At 35.2% G+C, this 17,037-nt stretch overlaps 1 protein-coding gene across 2 annotated transcripts; it reads right to left on the reverse strand.

Annotated features, from left to right (window-relative positions):
• Positions 1-3,096: 3,096 nt before the first annotated feature.
• Positions 3,097-15,214, reverse strand: LOC131595511 (SAC3 family protein B). 2 transcript variants are annotated; one of them, XM_058867867.1, is made up of 15 exons: positions 14,940-15,214; positions 14,404-14,643; positions 13,954-14,079; positions 12,950-13,180; positions 10,895-11,104; positions 10,567-10,796; positions 10,153-10,253; positions 9,847-10,062; positions 8,560-8,787; positions 8,386-8,477; positions 8,216-8,309; positions 7,577-7,669; positions 6,698-7,455; positions 6,454-6,568; positions 3,101-5,002 (listed from the first exon to the last, which is right to left on the reverse strand). In XM_058867867.1, exons 1-15 carry the CDS (start codon positions 15,074-15,076, stop codon positions 3,287-3,289), a joined length of 4,587 nt encoding a protein of 1,528 aa, XP_058723850.1. In that variant the 5' UTR covers positions 15,077-15,214; the 3' UTR covers positions 3,101-3,286. The 2 variants fall into 2 exon arrangements, with proteins under 2 accessions (XP_058723851.1, XP_058723850.1); XM_058867868.1 differs by lacking the exon at positions 13,954-14,079 and having other exon boundaries at positions 3,097-5,002.
• Between the last annotated feature and the right edge of the window lie 1,823 nt (positions 15,215-17,037).

Consider the following 17,037-nt stretch of genomic DNA (forward strand, 5'->3'; position numbering starts at 1 on the left):
TGCCTCTCCCTTCAACGCTTCCAAACAACCCTGCTGAACCAGTAGGGCTTTCATCTTCAAGCGCCACAGACCGAAATCATTCACTTCGGTGAACTTTTCAATCTCATACTTTATTGAAGGCATCTTCTACACGCTCACCGCACCAATTTGTTGTGAATTCAATGCCAAGAACAAAGTATAAAACAAGGAAGAATAAAGAACAAGGAAGAAGAACACAATAATTGGTTATAACTGCTATTCTTTTACTTTCTCTTCAAACAAGATTACAAGTGTACAAGAATAACAAATAACCTCTCTCACCCTAAATTAGGATTTTCAGTTTTTTTTTTTTTAATGATGAGAGACTAGTATGCTATTTATAATAAAACCTAACATACTAACTAATGGGCTTTTTCAGCAAGGCCCATTGCACAAGCCAACTTAATAAACAAGTTAACTTAACAAATTAGGGTTTAAACACTAAAACCTAATTTAACATGCTAACAACTCTAGCATCTTCGACATCTGCATGCTAGACCCATCTTCGACTACAGCATGCACACTTCGACACCAGCATGTGAACAATCCTTCGACTTCATGCTTAACTCTGTCGAACCAAGACGCTACCCTTCGACAATACTAGAGTTCGATCCAATGTCTCACACTTCACTTATGAAGCTGATTATATTGTAGGTGATGTGGCTGCATGTCAAGTTGTGTGGCTTCTGAATTTATTAGAAGATCTAAAGATTGAAGTGAAGAAGCCTCTGAAGCTAATGATTGATAACAAGTCTACAATCAATCTTTCCAGAAATCTTGTGTTACACGGAAGAAGCAAGCATATTGAGACTAAGTATCATTTCTTGAGAAGCCAAGTCCAGAACGGAACATTAGAAGCTGTGCACTGTAGCACCCAGAAGCAGTTGACAGATGTTCTGACGAAGGCAATCAAGACGGATCAACTTCTCCGCTTAAGGGATGAAATTGGTATAGTTAGTTTTATTTAGAAAATATAAATTAAGGGATGGTATTAAGGGTAATTTAGTATTTTCTATTTATGTACCTTTTATTCTTGCTCACTAAGTTTTTCATTAGGGCCTATGTGGCAACCTTGTATAAATAGACTAGTAGTGTATGTCATTAAATACAACAATTTATTCTCCTCTTTCTGTGTAGCCATCATTCTCTCTTTTATTCCATTATTTCGATCATCTTCGATCCTTGTGTCCTAACATCTTCTGCCTTTTATAATTTTAAGTATCTTAAATATACATTTATGAGGCCAAATTGCTCCAAAAAATTAATATAGGAATCTAAATATCCCTTATATTTGTAAATAATACATGTAGCATAAGTACATTGTTAATCCTATCGCGTCAGTTTGAGAAAAATCTTGTTTTCTCATAAATTAACATTATGTAATTTTGTGAGAGACTGAAACGAGTTTTGATTTATTTACTAAAAAAATTTAAATATTGTAAATTGAACGCCTTTTAAATTAGGATTTCTATTTTTTTTTTATGGAATACCTAACATTGGATTTCCTTATGACATTTGCAATCACAAGATATTCTCTATCCACTGGGACATCCATTAAATTTGTTAATAACATTGCAACACAAAAATATATAACTTTAATACTTATTATTCAATAAGGACTGATAATTAAAATTAATTCATTGTATTATCTTAGTTGGTTGATTACTCATATTAAATCAAATTATTTAAACTGAAATTATATTATATTTAAGACCATTGTCATTGTTGTTATTGTTAGCACATGTTGAACTTTATTTTAGATAAACCATAAAATTTCTATTATTTTCATTTTCTCTTTTTTTTTTTTACTTAAATCTTTCTTTCATTTTTATTAGAACAAATGGCATTTTTAGAGATCTATCTCCAAATTAATCTTGAATTTATTTGGATATGTATCTTCGAATTAAAATAAGCAAATAAATAAAATTTAGTGCATCTAAAATATATCTCCGAATAGTAAATGTGCAATGAAAAATTGTCGGCATTTTTATTCATATGACAACCACGTATACAAAATGCAGAAATGTACTAAACAAGATATAAAGTATATTGAAGGTTAGATATTAAAAACATTTTTCTTAAAATAAATTAAAATTATACCCACCTCATCTTAAAAACATTTTTCTTAAAATAAATTAAAATTATAACCACCTCTTCTTCTTTTTATTAATTCTATTAACTTGATAAAAACATTGGACAGTATTTATTTATTTTCATAACAACACTCATTTATTTATAGTTTGGCATAATTAATTTACTTATATATAGTTTATTCACCTAATTTCTCAACTACTAGTCCTACTTTAGAGGGTTCTTATTAGCCTTACTTTTACCAAAACAACTAATAAATTGTATTTTGTTGCTAATATGGATAGAAATAGGTTGGGGCGAGTTAGGCTTAAGTCTACTCTGTAGTCTGTTGTAGGCTTATTTTTAGGCCTAAACTTGGTCTTTTCGAATGTCCGGTTAGCCTGTTAGCCTACATAAAAGTCTATTTATTTTAGACATATGTAAATAAGAAATTTAAATAATATTTAAATAGACTAACTAGCTAAAAAAAGACCAAGAGATTAAAAATATGTTTGTATTGACTTATTTTAACTTACCTATTAGCATAAGTTGTGTGAGACTATTTGTTTAAGAGAATTTATGAAAACAATGTTCATTAGGTGTTTTCATCTTATTTTCACAAGTTCTTCAAAATAATTAAGTTTTATTTATGTATTTTAATTCAAAATACAAAACATGACATAATTTATTATAAATAAATTATTCATATTTATTTAATTAAGCCAGTCTGATAGAATTAAAAGGTTTTTTTATTTATTTGAGACCTAACCTTTTTAAAATAAATAGACTTATAAAAAAGCCTAAGTCTTTTCTATTTTCAAAAAATGTGTGGTCAGACCTGAATCTATGTAAGTCTGTGTAAGCTAGCCGTAAACTTCTGTTATCGGCCTAATCTATTTCAAATAGCACAATTTAGTTCTTCCATGCTCGATTATATAAAAGTATTATCGGCCTGACCTATTTCGAATAGCACGATTTAGTTCTTCCACCCTCCATTATATAAAAGTATTCATGTATTTAATGACATTTAGTTTAATAAGGCATCATTTTACTGTAAAAATTAACACAGCTATTTTTTAAAGAAATATTTTATAATCAGACAGTGGAGTTACAACTTAGTACACAAAACTTAATACTACTTTTCTATTACTTCAGTCAAAGATACATACAACAACAAAAAAAAGTATGTATGTGCCCATCAGAAGTATACAGATAGCTTCTTATCAATGCCATCCTGCAGTAAGTTACATTGCTCCAATAGCTTGCTCAACTTGTCAGCTTCTTTGCTTGGTTTCTTACTGAGTAACGATTCACTTTTAGCATTGTTTATACCATATGTGCGGCCTGTGTTAATGTTAGGCAACTCCTGAAGTCGAAGATTACTTTCAGCATCCCTTAAGTTAGTAGTCTCGTCATCAAAATTCATATGTGGAAGACCATGAAGTGCTTCGGGCCTAGGCCTCCTGTCATTAGCAGGAAGTGGAGAGTTGCAGATAACACTGATCATTTCATCTAAAGATGTATCTGTATAGTAAGAAGAGGATAAGCATGCTTCAAAGCCCATATTTTGAAGAGCAACGTTATGATGGTGTTCTGAGATGTAAGCCGCAGAAATTTCTCTACTAGATAAACCTGTCAATCGCCAGTTAAAAATTCGACGAGAAATCAAACCCCAATGTGGAACTACACGGTAGCTTGAACCGCACAGCTCAAGTTTAGCACATGTTTGTGTTATGACACGTGCCTCTTTTGCAGCCAATGAAATTCCCATCATATTACTAGTATGAGTCAGGTATTGGATCAAGCAATTCTCAAGCTGTGTCTTCTGATTCTCGATCTCCTGCCCAACTTTCGAACCTCTAGCCAACCAGGATAAATCATCAGTAAAAATAGGGAGCTTACAGTTTTGCAAGGCATGGATGATTGGTTGAGTTTTCTCATTTGAACTCCATCCCAAAGTTGGCAAATAACTTTTTACTACTCTATCTTCATTAAAAGACTTGTCAAGTAAACCAATCTCTGGACATGGCCAACCGGCAGGATTTGAATTGGCAGCAGCAATAATCTCCTGCATTGAATAATCCAAGGCCTTATTGAACAATGAGATGCAGTCATTAGGGCTCAACTTGGAGTTACTAATGATGTCCTGCACCCCTGAAAAGGAACTGATGTGCATGTGAACAAGTTCTCTAATTTTCACACGGTGGAGGTTGGGTTGCGAAGGTGATTCACCTGCCAGCCATTGCAGTCCTTCTCTTAAACGGGTATCACTGAAAAATCCATCCAAGTGTTTCATCTGCTGGTTTTCCCTGAGGAAAACAACAAGAAAGCTACTGACCCGTAAGTTATCAATGTCTTGAAGGCCTAGCTCATTGATTATAACAGAAGAGGACCTTTCGTCGTATGAGCCACTACTGCATAGGATGAGTAGAGGCAAACAAGCATCAGAAGGAATCGACATCAAAAGATTATGGAGATTAACTCTCTGATGTTTCCATGAGATGCTCTCAGATACTAGAAACAAAATTCCACTTGCCCCTGATACTACCTCATCTCGAATACCAACTGCTGTATCTCTAATGACAGAGAAGCAGCATGTAGGATCAATGTCAGATTGACTTCGAATCCATTTCCTCCATATTACCAAGTCAGGAGATGAAATCACCACATCATTATCGCTGCAAGGCATGATCTTTGAGGTTAACCACAAGCCTGCTTTTCCCATTTCATATGCACTGCTCTTCTGAGAGCATAGAATAATTTTCCAGCACAAGCATTTAGCATCTGGATTTCTTCTGGCTATTGTATCTCCAACTACGTCGGAAACATTAAGCCTTGACTGTGAGTTTTCCTGTGTTTCATATCTCTCCCTCATCGTTACATCAATGTCAAACTTGTCAAAATTACAGGGTTTCTGCAACAAAAAAGAGAGCCACAAAATAAACAAATAAATCAAGTCAACAGTAGCTAGGCATAAAAATTTCTTATTACAGCAAATTAAAATTTCTAAATGATATTATGTTAATGCACATTGTTTCAACATTCAATTCTTCAAAATATGTTTCACTGATTCAGTAGCAATTGTTGGATTGATCAGAATTTGGAAGTGGTGAGCAGGTCATTAGCTAAAACACCTTATTAAAAAATAAAATGATTTTGCTGGGGAGTATCATAACCATCCAAATTCTCTTATGCATTTTTTACAAGATCTAGTAGATTCACACATTTGGCCAGATGCTCTAGATTAACGCTTTCGGCCAGCTTGTGTCACGGTTTCGGTGACGGTTATGGTCAGATTCTTCGTCAGAATATCGGGCAACTTTGGTGTAAGAATGTTAGTCAGCTTCGGTATCATAATGTCTATCAATGCTGCATTAGAGTGTCCGCCAGCTGCTTGTGTTAGAGTGTCCGCCACTCCCTCATGTACATTAAATGTCACTCCCTCATCAGCCTCAACCACATCAATTCTCTCATCAGCCACTCCCTCATCAACAGCCTCATTAACCGCCACTGCCTCAACAACATTAACTATCACTCCCTCAACAACATTTACTATCACTCCCTCAACAGCCTCGTCAACATTAACTGCACTCCCTCAATAGCCTCGACCACATACGCCCCAACTCCCTTGACACCACTATTATCTCCCATTCAATTCCAAGTTTGGCTTTGATCCAATGGTTCAGAGGAAGAAATAGGGAAATGAGTGATCCAACAGCCGACTAATCCAACCGTCCACTTGCAAGGGGGCCGTTTAAAGTTAGAGCAAAACATTGTGTGTACTTAGCCCAACACAAGAATTGTTTGCACCTAGCGGGATTCGAACCTGAGACCTTGAGAGGAGCACACTCTCAAGACCCAAGCCTTCACCACTAGGTCAATCTCTGGGGGTTCAATGAGTGAATATCTACCGCACAAACAAGCTATGAGGAGGAGTATGTCCAAGACTTCAAGGTGTTTGTGGCTCAAGCAACTTCCACTTAGAAGAGAAATAGGTCATGTACTTTCTTGATGGTTTGTACTGGGAGGTGAAAGACAAGATAAAGTCCCCAAACCCCAATAAATTTTTTCGAGCAGACAGGGTAAGGTTGAGGAGGTGAAGCTGACTAATATCAAGGATGGGGCATTTGCATTTGTCACCTGCGAGTGCTTGTTCTCATTATCGCTGTGGATGGATCATTGTATCCCACACGGGCACCAATCCAATGGTAAAGGAAGAGCAATTTCATTATTCCAAGACATTATTTTTTTTAAAGGAAAGGAAGCTCCATTAGAAGCAATCATCTTTTATTTTACTACCATCACCAATGCCTCTCCCCTAGTAAAGAGCACTTCAATGAAAATTCACATAACTGCCAAACTTACTTCTATACAATGTCGAATTGGGGGGCCCAATGGTAATGAATTCAGTGCAGCACTTGATGCTAATTGCCTCTCTTCCCGTAACATTCTTAATTTCGACACTCGTCTCCTCCATAACCTGACAGAGTAGACAAGGAAGAATAGAGTGGATTATTAAGTAATAACAGCTTCAAAATAGCAATAAATAGGGATCATATGAATAGTTCATATGCCAAATCCCTAAATTGTGCAATGGAACAGTGAAAACCTTAAAAACAACTTCAGCTTGGCCTCAGCAACTTCTTCATCGTGACAACTTTCACTAACTTCGTGAACTTCATCTTCATGTTCTTGGTGAATAAACATGGAATCATCCTTGGATGCACTCTGGGCCACAGGAAGTGGCAAAAAAAAGCTATTAGTTAATGAACCTTCTGGCGGAACAGTTTTTGGTATAATCTCCAGTGACCTGGCATCCACATTAGAGGGTGAGTTTCTCCTTGGTGAGGCTTCAGCAACCATATAAGAATTGACAATCTTTAAACCGCCAATTCTTGTTTGTTGTGGTTCGGGCATAATATTATCAAAGGGGAAGCCCAATGGTGATGGATGAGTCCTAGCCATATCATAATCTTTTGCACTGTTCTGAACACTTTGCATTTCCCTTAACGCCTTTCCTGATTTACTATCCTTTGGAGAGTAAATGGCTTTAGATTCTGGAATTTTCTCATCGAGCTTCTGGACAGAACTATTGTTTTTAGCAGCTGAAACTGTTTGGGGCTCATGCTTGTATGTTTTCATCATCGGAATCTCTTTCATAGTCTTGCCAGGTAGTAATTCAGCATGAATTGAGGGTGAAACATCCTCAACAATCCTTCCAGACCTTTTCTTGTGCACAAGTTTGGAGCACTTTGTGGGGTATTCCGTATCAGCATTAAGAAACAGACCTTCCTTCACCATGTATGGTTCGCCAAATGCTTTTATCAAGAACCCATGATACTCCAAAAGAACCTCTATGTCTTCATCCTAATTATAGAGAAAAAAGTCAGTATAAGACAAAGCTGATAAAAACATGCTAAAACACATCATAATCATAGTGGAAAAAAGATAGGTGCAGCACTCATCCACGTCTATCAATAAAATATACCTCCATAGCAAGCCAATTAGCAACATGAGCAACAGGAAGACCTTGGTTATTCTGTACACCAGAATGTAGAGAAGCAAGTGCTTGGGTACGCAGCTGATAAAGTTGGCACAAAACATAAAAGTTAGGATTTCAAATAAGATGTAGCATTGTAGCTCAGTCACATAATTAGCAAACCATAACCTATGTTGTCAATCCCGGATTTCTGAGCGGAGAGGCCGATCCCAAAACTGGGATTGTGCAGCCCCGGAGAGCTATTGACAACATGGTCCATAACTAAAGTGAAGTTTAGACATTTATTTTGACTGATGCATAGCAGATTCAAAATAAAATTAAGTTATTTTTACTCAGCTGTCCTAAAAATTATGATTTTGAGACAAATATTTCAAAGAAATCAAAGAAAATCAGGTAAGAAAAGTCAAAGTCTTTAAGCATGAAAATATTGATATATCATTAAGTAGAAACTGCATATTGTGTAATTAGTTTGCATCTGATAAACTTAAGCAGTTTCCTAAACTTTCCTCTAATGATTGAGAAAACGCATGCTCAGTCCATATATACATACCAGACCTAATCTGTTTGTGAAAAACTAAAATCATAGTGTCTTTGTTGAGTACAAAAAATAGAAAGAATATCTAATACCTTTGCAAAGTGCGCGTGCATTAGACATGCTTGAAGATAAGTTGCTTTTCTCGCAAGCCGAAAGAAGGCGATAAAATTACCCGTTCTGCAAGCTCTGCAAAATAAAAAACAAAGAAAGGTTAGACTGTAACCATGATAACAAGGTAACAACTTTTATGTATATCACAAACCTTGCTACATTGCGGGCAAATAGAACTTCTGGCGTCTGCCTTATCTCTGGAGTCATCTTAGCAAGATCAAGGGAGAGCTCTGCAGGTTCAACCTAGCATAACTTGCTCATTTCTATAGATTTTGTATAGCAAATGAAACATTAAAAGGTCAAAAACACTATAAAGGCTACTTACTTTATAACCAGGGTGCTTATCCAGTTTAAGAAGCGCATAATAGCCACGAAACTCTTTTTCTGTGGGAATATACACTCCTTTCTTCCTGTGATCATCATACAATTGGAACAATTCAACTGAAGCTTTGTTCATCTGTTCAATATTGAGGTGAGCGTCAAAACCCTCAGAAAATCCCTCTCCTTTAGTATATTCACATAACTCATGCATTGCAATGATGTGTAATTTTATCTGAAACCAAGGAATTCAGCATCTTCATTAGTCTTTATAATCATCTGACACCGCTTTGTACAAAAGATGCTCGTTATTGATAAAGATACAATAATGCTATTCTACCAAGAAATCAATATATATTTAACTGTCTGAATCCATATAGCTTTTAATGAACTACCGAAAACCTTTCTATTACCACTAAAGCAAGACCAATAATCTTCTTTTATACGCATTATTATAATGAAAGAGTAAGTGCTTAATTTGGCAAATATCCTGATGCTGATAATATACAAGAATTAGCTTAACAAACTGGAAGTCAATGATAAGTCTACCGTTGTTAGTTAAGAAGTTTTTACTAGTTAGCTAAGTAGTTGGTTAGTTAGTTAATTAGTTAATGGTTAGTTAGTAGTTTTGTTTTGTTGAAAGATAGTTATGCCAAATAAGGCATGCTGCCTAACAATAGATAGGAGGATTAGAGAGGGCAGCATCTTGTAATTTGAGGGGAATAGGGCCTTATGGCATTGGGAGGTAGACAGATCCTTGAAGTGCTGCCATTGTTATAATCAAAAGGGATTCTTCCCCATTTTCAGTATAATATACCAGTTGGATCTATCAGTCAAGGTATCTAATAAGTATTGTATGTTAAAGTTACCAATAACAGGTATTGGCTACAATTTCACAGCATTACACATGACCTAAAGAAAAGGAAAATTCAAAAAGCAAAAACCAACAGATGCCTTCAAAAATATATAAGGGGATTGGTTGACAATTGGTACAACAAATAGAAGGGAACTCAGACAACATAACTTCACCATCAACAAGATAAATATGACCATACTCCAGCCCAACCAGTTACTCTAAGTGATAATTTCATAGTGCTGAGTTTTTATTTTTTTTTTTTGCTTATAAGACATTAATAACACAGAAGGTATGAGTTTACATATTTCCATATTTTAGGTTTCTAACAGCAGTTACATATTCTTGTTAGTAAGAGGTTTCTATGAGGCCGACGGATTTTGAACTCAAGCTATTGCCAAAGATTACTAATGACACGGCTACAAGGACAGAAGGACTAACCATCTGTTCCAACATAGTAATAGCTCCTTGATTGAAAATGTGCTGCATTCTCAGGTCCATCCGAATAGCTCTCATCCTGTCCCACAAGAAGTTGTATATGCCAAGAAACCTTTCATCATAAGGTTGATCTAGTAAAGTTAGCAGATAACCAATTGTCTTCTTCAAGATGGGCATAGGCCGGATCAAGCTGGCTTCCCTCTCTGCTGTCCTAGTATACTGTCATGAATCATGATTCAGATTATTATTAATATTAAAAAGTAATATTATTTCACAGGATAAATAAAGAACTAGTCATATGAGAATCACCTTCTTAACTGCAAGAAGTCTGCTGGTTACGTTTCTGTCCCCGTCCACGCGTTCATATTGGTCAAGATCCCCTTTCCTTTCACGCTCTCCCCTCTCTGACTCTGATATACAAATCAAATAAAAAAGAAATGAAAACATTCTTACACTTCCTATACAGTAGATGAGTTATCACTAAGGAGTGAGAAATGCCAGATAACAAAAAGAAGGGAAATTTAGATAGCAAGATTGTTTGCAAGAACGAGTTGGCATGCTTGTTAACATTGGACTTCTCTCAAACAAGACTTTTCCACCCCAAAAGCAAATAACAAATTTCAAAAGCTTCTTGAAAAAATCATTGCAAAGTTTGAATTATAGATCAGATGGAAATACAATTTTACAAGTTCACTTGTAAAATTTAAAATCTGAGAGATATACCAGGACACATATCTGGACATAAACCAATAATAACATTGGATGTTTCCTGCCCTTCATTTTCATTAACACCATGGCCATTAGTAATGTTGCTTGCTGAATCCATATGTCCTCCCATATCTTTCTTCTCCAACACTGACGTTGTATGGCCTACAGTGTCATCATTATGATGTTCAGATTTGCTTAACTCTACCTTGAAGCGAGCTAAACGCTTTGCCTTGGCTAACATTTCACTGACAACACAACAAAAAATAAGGATCCAATAAAAATTTCAATTTGAGATAAAATACGGAGACAATGGAAACGGTGCTATTAGCACCAAATATCTTACCGTTCAGAGTTGTCTTCGGAGTTTCTTTCAAGGGTTTCAGTGGGTGAAAATGATGGAGGTGACCTTGTTCTTTTAGGAGCAGTGGAGATGATGGGCCTGCTTCCAGCAGCTTCGGCAATACTAAACGGCGAAGAGATTTGATGAAGTTGAGAATGAGGGCTGGTCTTTAGAATATTTGATGTGCTTCCCAATCTAGAAGATATAGAAGGTCTGGAAGAGCACAAATATAAAATAGGCTCAACAAATGCATTTTCTGTTTCACTTGCTATAGTAGCAGAACATGGCACCCACACCCCCAAGCTTAATTCATATTTTGCGAAACACCAACATTAACCTCAATAAACATTGATAGTATAATAGCTTCTATCTAGGCCATGCTATATTGTTGCAAACATAAACCATCATTTTCATATGCAGAGAATCATGAATTATGAGGTTCCCACATTGCCATTTAAAAAGTTATGATAAAGTTTCTATGTTACTTTGCAACTCAGCCACACACAATGTTCCTATTTATAACAAAAGCTCACTCTCACACTCAATAAAATTAATAGAATGTTAGAATATTGAATTCCAAATACGAACAATGTTGATTCTGATCAACTATCTTCATAGATTTGAGCTCTTATAGAAAGTGAAGCTAAGAAGTGGGTGGAAAGTGACTTCCGATTTGGAAGATAGATTTAGGACTTAGGAGGAGAGTGGAATGGAGGGGGATGCATTTCCATCAGTACACATAAAGTAGAAAATTTTCCACATCTTTAGGCCGTTTGTTACAGATTATTTGAGAGAAAACACTTTTTTAAACTAAAAAATCATTTAGTGGTTTTAAATATATTTGTTAAGCTTTTTTAAATTAATCAGAATCTAAAACATGATTTCTCCAATTAAATGAGAACCAATTTGTAGTAGCTTGCAAAAATAAACTGATTTTAATAAGTGTGGTAAATGAGAGAGAAAATTAAAAAAGTGATTTTACTATTTTTAAACAAAAAAAAAGTCAGCTTCTCCTTCACATAAAAGTCCCCAAATTCTTTAATCCGCTAATCCCTTATATTTTAACCTTAACGGACAAACCCTATTGTTTATGAATAATGGTGACTTTTCCACCTTTTCCTTTTCTTTAAGCTGTATGTATCTTGTTATATGTGAAGCGTGGACAATGTTACAATTTAAAATTTTATTTTTTCCGATCTATTATTTTTCCAGATTAACCCTGTTAACAACTTCAGAATAATACACAAACAGCCAAGACATTACATTTCACTAGAGACTGAGCATCTAAAACATAATCATCATCATCATTTGATATATGTGACTTCTGCTGGAGTATTTCAAGTTAACAATTTATTGATAACTAATAAGAAATTCTTTCAAATATGTTGGTCAAGATTTATTAGCCTTCAAAAGAACTTTTAAATCATAAATCTCTTCCTAATTTCACATTCACATCTAGTACAAAACACTGTTTTTGGGGAAAAAAATATCTCTGAAGATGAGACCTCCACAAACAGAAAGCAACCCAAGATGTAACCAAATGTTTATTAATTTGGAGCACTTTCCAACTATTTTGATTTGAAGGTAATTCTACCATGCGTATCTTTGAAGTGGGGTGTCCATATTTGTTTAGTTGTATCCTAGAAATAACAGGTGTGTTGGTCTTCTTTAAGATCTGATTCAAAGAAGACCAGAAAAAATGAAATAGAAAATGTAGTATTATTGATGAAACAAAATGTAATACAGAAAACAGAATCTTCAATATCCCATAATAAGGCTCCTTTCCACCACATTAAGAAGAAACTCACACCTCCCCTTCAACTACCTTCCCCCCCATAAAGGTAACATACGGGATCTCTAGCCCCCACTGCCAAGCATGGCAAAACAGGACTGGACTAACTAAATCCTGAATCCTAATTACTAACAACATACTTATGTCAAACCTCTATTCAAAACTATTTATTCTAAATTACTGCTAATAATAATAAGGGCCCAATCCAATTTTATCAGATAAACTACATTGAAAGGATAGACTAGGGAAAAAATCAATGGCATTACCTTCTAAAGTCCTTTTGAGCATCGTTAAAATTCTCGTGTATGTTGGTAGATGATGAAGGAGGGGACCTAGTTCTCTTTGAACCTTGATTAAGTTCTTTTGTAAAACTAGGTCGAGGATTCTGAGAATCAAAAGATGGAGTGAGAGAAGACTGGACTGGACGGACCGAAAAGTTAGGATAATTGACAGATAGATTGGCCTGTCCATCCAATGTACTGTGAGCTAAAGCAGGCCTGTATAACAAAAATAGCTTAATCTAAGCAAACAGTGTCAAATTTCGGCATTATGGTTGACTACATGGATCAACAGTCACCATAAGAATTTTAGAAATAAAAAATAAATACAACATTAATTAATGCAAACAAAGCTAAGATGAAAGCAAACAATCCTGACCACAATAACAGCAACAATAAAATTGTGCATGAGCATTACTTGACACAACCTTAAGCCAACTACATAAAAGAATAAATTTGTGCATTCTAAGCTTACAACACATAAGATATCGTACTCATAAATTGTGCATTCTAAGCTTACAACACATAAGATATCCTACTCCTTCTATTTCTAAATATTGATGAGCTGATTCGGAAGAAATTATATTAATGATGGACTTCATTGTGGCATGTGGCCAAAGAATTGAGACTATAACATACACACAAACTGTAGAGCCCATAAATTACCTATTTCAAAGCACTCAAATGTACAACTGACCAAAGCATGAAAGCACTGCCTTATCACAACAAGAGTAGCAATCATACAGCAAGATTCCAGCCAACTACTGGTCTTAAAACTAGAACAGGAAATTTCATGCATGCAAAAGACATGTCCATGAAGTACGAATAATTTTATAGATCAAAATGCAACACTTCATAATTTAACCTATATGATGATTTAAGAAAAACTTCAGTTTTAATTTTTCTGATTCCTGAATGCACATAGAGATACCTAACCAGTATAGATACATTGAAGGAAGGAGGGAGAGAGTAGTGTATAATCTAAAACTTACTGCTGAACAGAAATAGAAGGAGCTTGAAAATTTGGAACAGATTGATGGTTCAAGGGTACCAAAGGAGGTGATTGCGATTTTAAAGGAAGTAAGTGCCCTTGCCCCTCCATATGCATATTTGGGCGGCTACAGGAATAAGCAGAGAAACACAAAGTGAGGCCTCAAACAAATAAGTGGAAAAAAAGAAGACAATGCCACCGGGCAAGACATTTCACAGTAAATATAAAACACTAGTAACTCAAATGATGTAAACAGAAGAATGCCAAAACTAAAATGACTTTCCTAGGCCAGACTATCACGACAAATCTATAACAGAAAAATGTTCATGATATTAATTGAGAAATAATATACTATGATATTTCAATCAAAAAAGGAAACGTCAATGCAAAAGACTGATCCATAATAAATTTAATTGAGAAATAATATACTATTAAAGACTATATCTCTTACTTATTCATTAGGACAGTTTGATTCGGGTTCCTCGAATCATCAATATCCGCATATGATATAGGAGGAGATCGGGTGCTTTCTAGGAGTGGAGGAGATCTATAGACTCTGGCTGTAATACCAGACTTTGAATCACGCGAAGCAATAAATTTTGCGACAGAAGTGGTCCTTTCGGGAGTTTGGCCACCCAAATCTTTATATAACATATTCTGACCATCACTCCAACCAGGAGATTCAATGGAGCTGAAAAAAAAAATTATAATTAACTCAAAATGAAATATTATCAAGCTAAACTATGAGAATGAACTCAATAGCATTTCTTCAAGGTTAAATCATATTGCAGCTGGTAACTTGAATAATGTGATGCAAACCCTAATTTTCACATCTCCAAAACAAATAAGCAGAAGCGTAATATTCTTATTGATCAAAGTTCTAATAACAGTTCAACAGAAAAAACAGAACAAAAAAACGATCCGATTAGGGTGTTAATTGAATTCGAATTTGAATTTGAAGAGAGAAAGGAAAGAAAAATAGCGTACCTGGGAGTTGAAGGTGGAATTGGGGTTGTTATTGGAGAAGAAGGAGAAGGATCGTTGAAACCAAAAGCGGGTTTAGATTGAAAACGTTTAGCGGGTCCTGAATTCTTGCTAAATCCTTGATACTTTGTCTCCTCCATCGTTTTCTTCTATGATGATGACGAGGAAGTGAATGAAAGAGTGGTTTGTGCCAAAACCCCTCTTTCTCCTAAATAACGTTACAAAATTTGAAGTTCAATTAGGTTTGGGTTTGGGTGATGAACACCACTGCACTTAATAATCATTTAACCGGGAATATATAAATATATAAGAGTTTAATTTATGGATTTATGGATAACTTTTTTAATAAAAAAATTCGCACATAATTCAATATTTTAAATATATATATATATATATATATATATATATATATATATATATATATATATATATATATATATATATATATAATTTTATTAGATTACACAATTACCTGATATCGAGAAAAACCAAACACAAAATAGATGAAAAAATTGAAATTTTGCGATTTAGAGAGGTGAATATAACTTAGGGTATTGGTAAGAGAATTTAAGTATTTCTATTGTTGTAAATGGTTACCACGGAGTGTAATTGGTTACAGCTCTGAGTTTTTTACTTTTCTGGTATTTTGACTTGATTGTATTGTTCTGGTTTGTGTTTGTTGTAACCGATTACAGGTTTGTGCTAATCGGTTACAGCCTTAAGTTTTTTACTTTTCTGACATTTTGCTTGATAGTATCCCAACACTTGTATATATACCATGATGGTATGTTTGTGAAGTATAATGAATGAAAATAATAATTCTCACCCTCAATTTATCTCTCTCTAATTTTTCTCTCTCTCTCTCTCTCTCTCTCACTCCCTCTATCTCCACACACGCAAATCCTCCATTGATTATCAATCTTGTGATCGAATGTTTAAACATTTGGCATCAAGATTCTGGTTTTATCCACCAAACACCTAGTATGTAACATGAATTATGTCTCCAACGAAATATTCTTATAAATCTATCAACCTTTGATGTGAAGGACTACGACAAATGGTGCAAGCAAATGAAGGTGTTGTTTGGTTACCAATATAAGTGATCAAGAACGGGGTGAATCCCCTTATCGAAGGTGCAACGGATGCACAACGAGCAGCGCGTAAGGAAGAGAAGAAGAAAAAATTCAGGGTGTTTTTCTTGATCCATCATTGTGTGGATAGTGACAACTTTAAAAAGGTTGGTGATTGTGAATCATCGAAGCAAGCGTGGGAAATTCTGGAAAAGGCATATGTTGCAATTGATAAAGTGAATGCGGTGAAGTTACAAACTCACAAATGTCAGCTTGAATTGATTCAAATAAAGGAAAAAAGAGACAATTGATGATTACGTGACGTGAATTACTCTATTAGTGAACCAAATCAGGGCGTGTGGAGAAATTAATACTAAGCAGAATGTTATGTCGAAGATCTTGCGTTCTTTGACGACAAGATTTGACAATATTCTGGTGGCGATTGAGGAATCGAAGGATCTTGCGACATTGAGCAAAGAGGAGATACAAAGCTTTATTGAGGCTCGTGAGCAAAGGATGGAGGAGAGAAATGACGACAAGGCAAAGGCAGATATCGCTTTGCAAGTTCGGTTCGGTGAGAGGAACAAGAAGTTGGAAGGAAAATGGCTCGTGAAGAGTAAAGAGAATTTTCAGAATTTTGGTGCAAGCGAGTCTCAAAATTTAAAGAATTCGACTTGTCGAAAGGGTGAGAGCAACTGAAACAAGAAGAGGTGAAAAGGGGAAGCTTGACAAGAGCGAGATGCAACACTACAATTGTCAAAGGTTCGATCATTTTGTAAGAGATTGCAACACGAACAAGAAAGAACCTCAAGTGGATGAAGCCAAGGTTGAAATATAAGAGTTTGATGATGATAACACACTCTTGGTCATGATCATGGAAGGTGAATGCAACAGTAGCAAGGTGCAGGACAACAGCAACAATAGCAGTTCCAGAAACTCTACATAAAAGTGTCTTGATCGATTGCTTAAAGACAGCAATATGTTGCAGGCAACAGAAAATGTTATGATGAGTGTGAAAGAGGGAGTTCAAA

The sequence above is a fragment of the Vicia villosa genome, linkage group LG4, assembly GCF_029867415.1.
Source record: "Vicia villosa cultivar HV-30 ecotype Madison, WI linkage group LG4, Vvil1.0, whole genome shotgun sequence".
In the NCBI taxonomy this organism is placed as follows: Eukaryota; Viridiplantae; Streptophyta; class Magnoliopsida; order Fabales; family Fabaceae; genus Vicia; species Vicia villosa.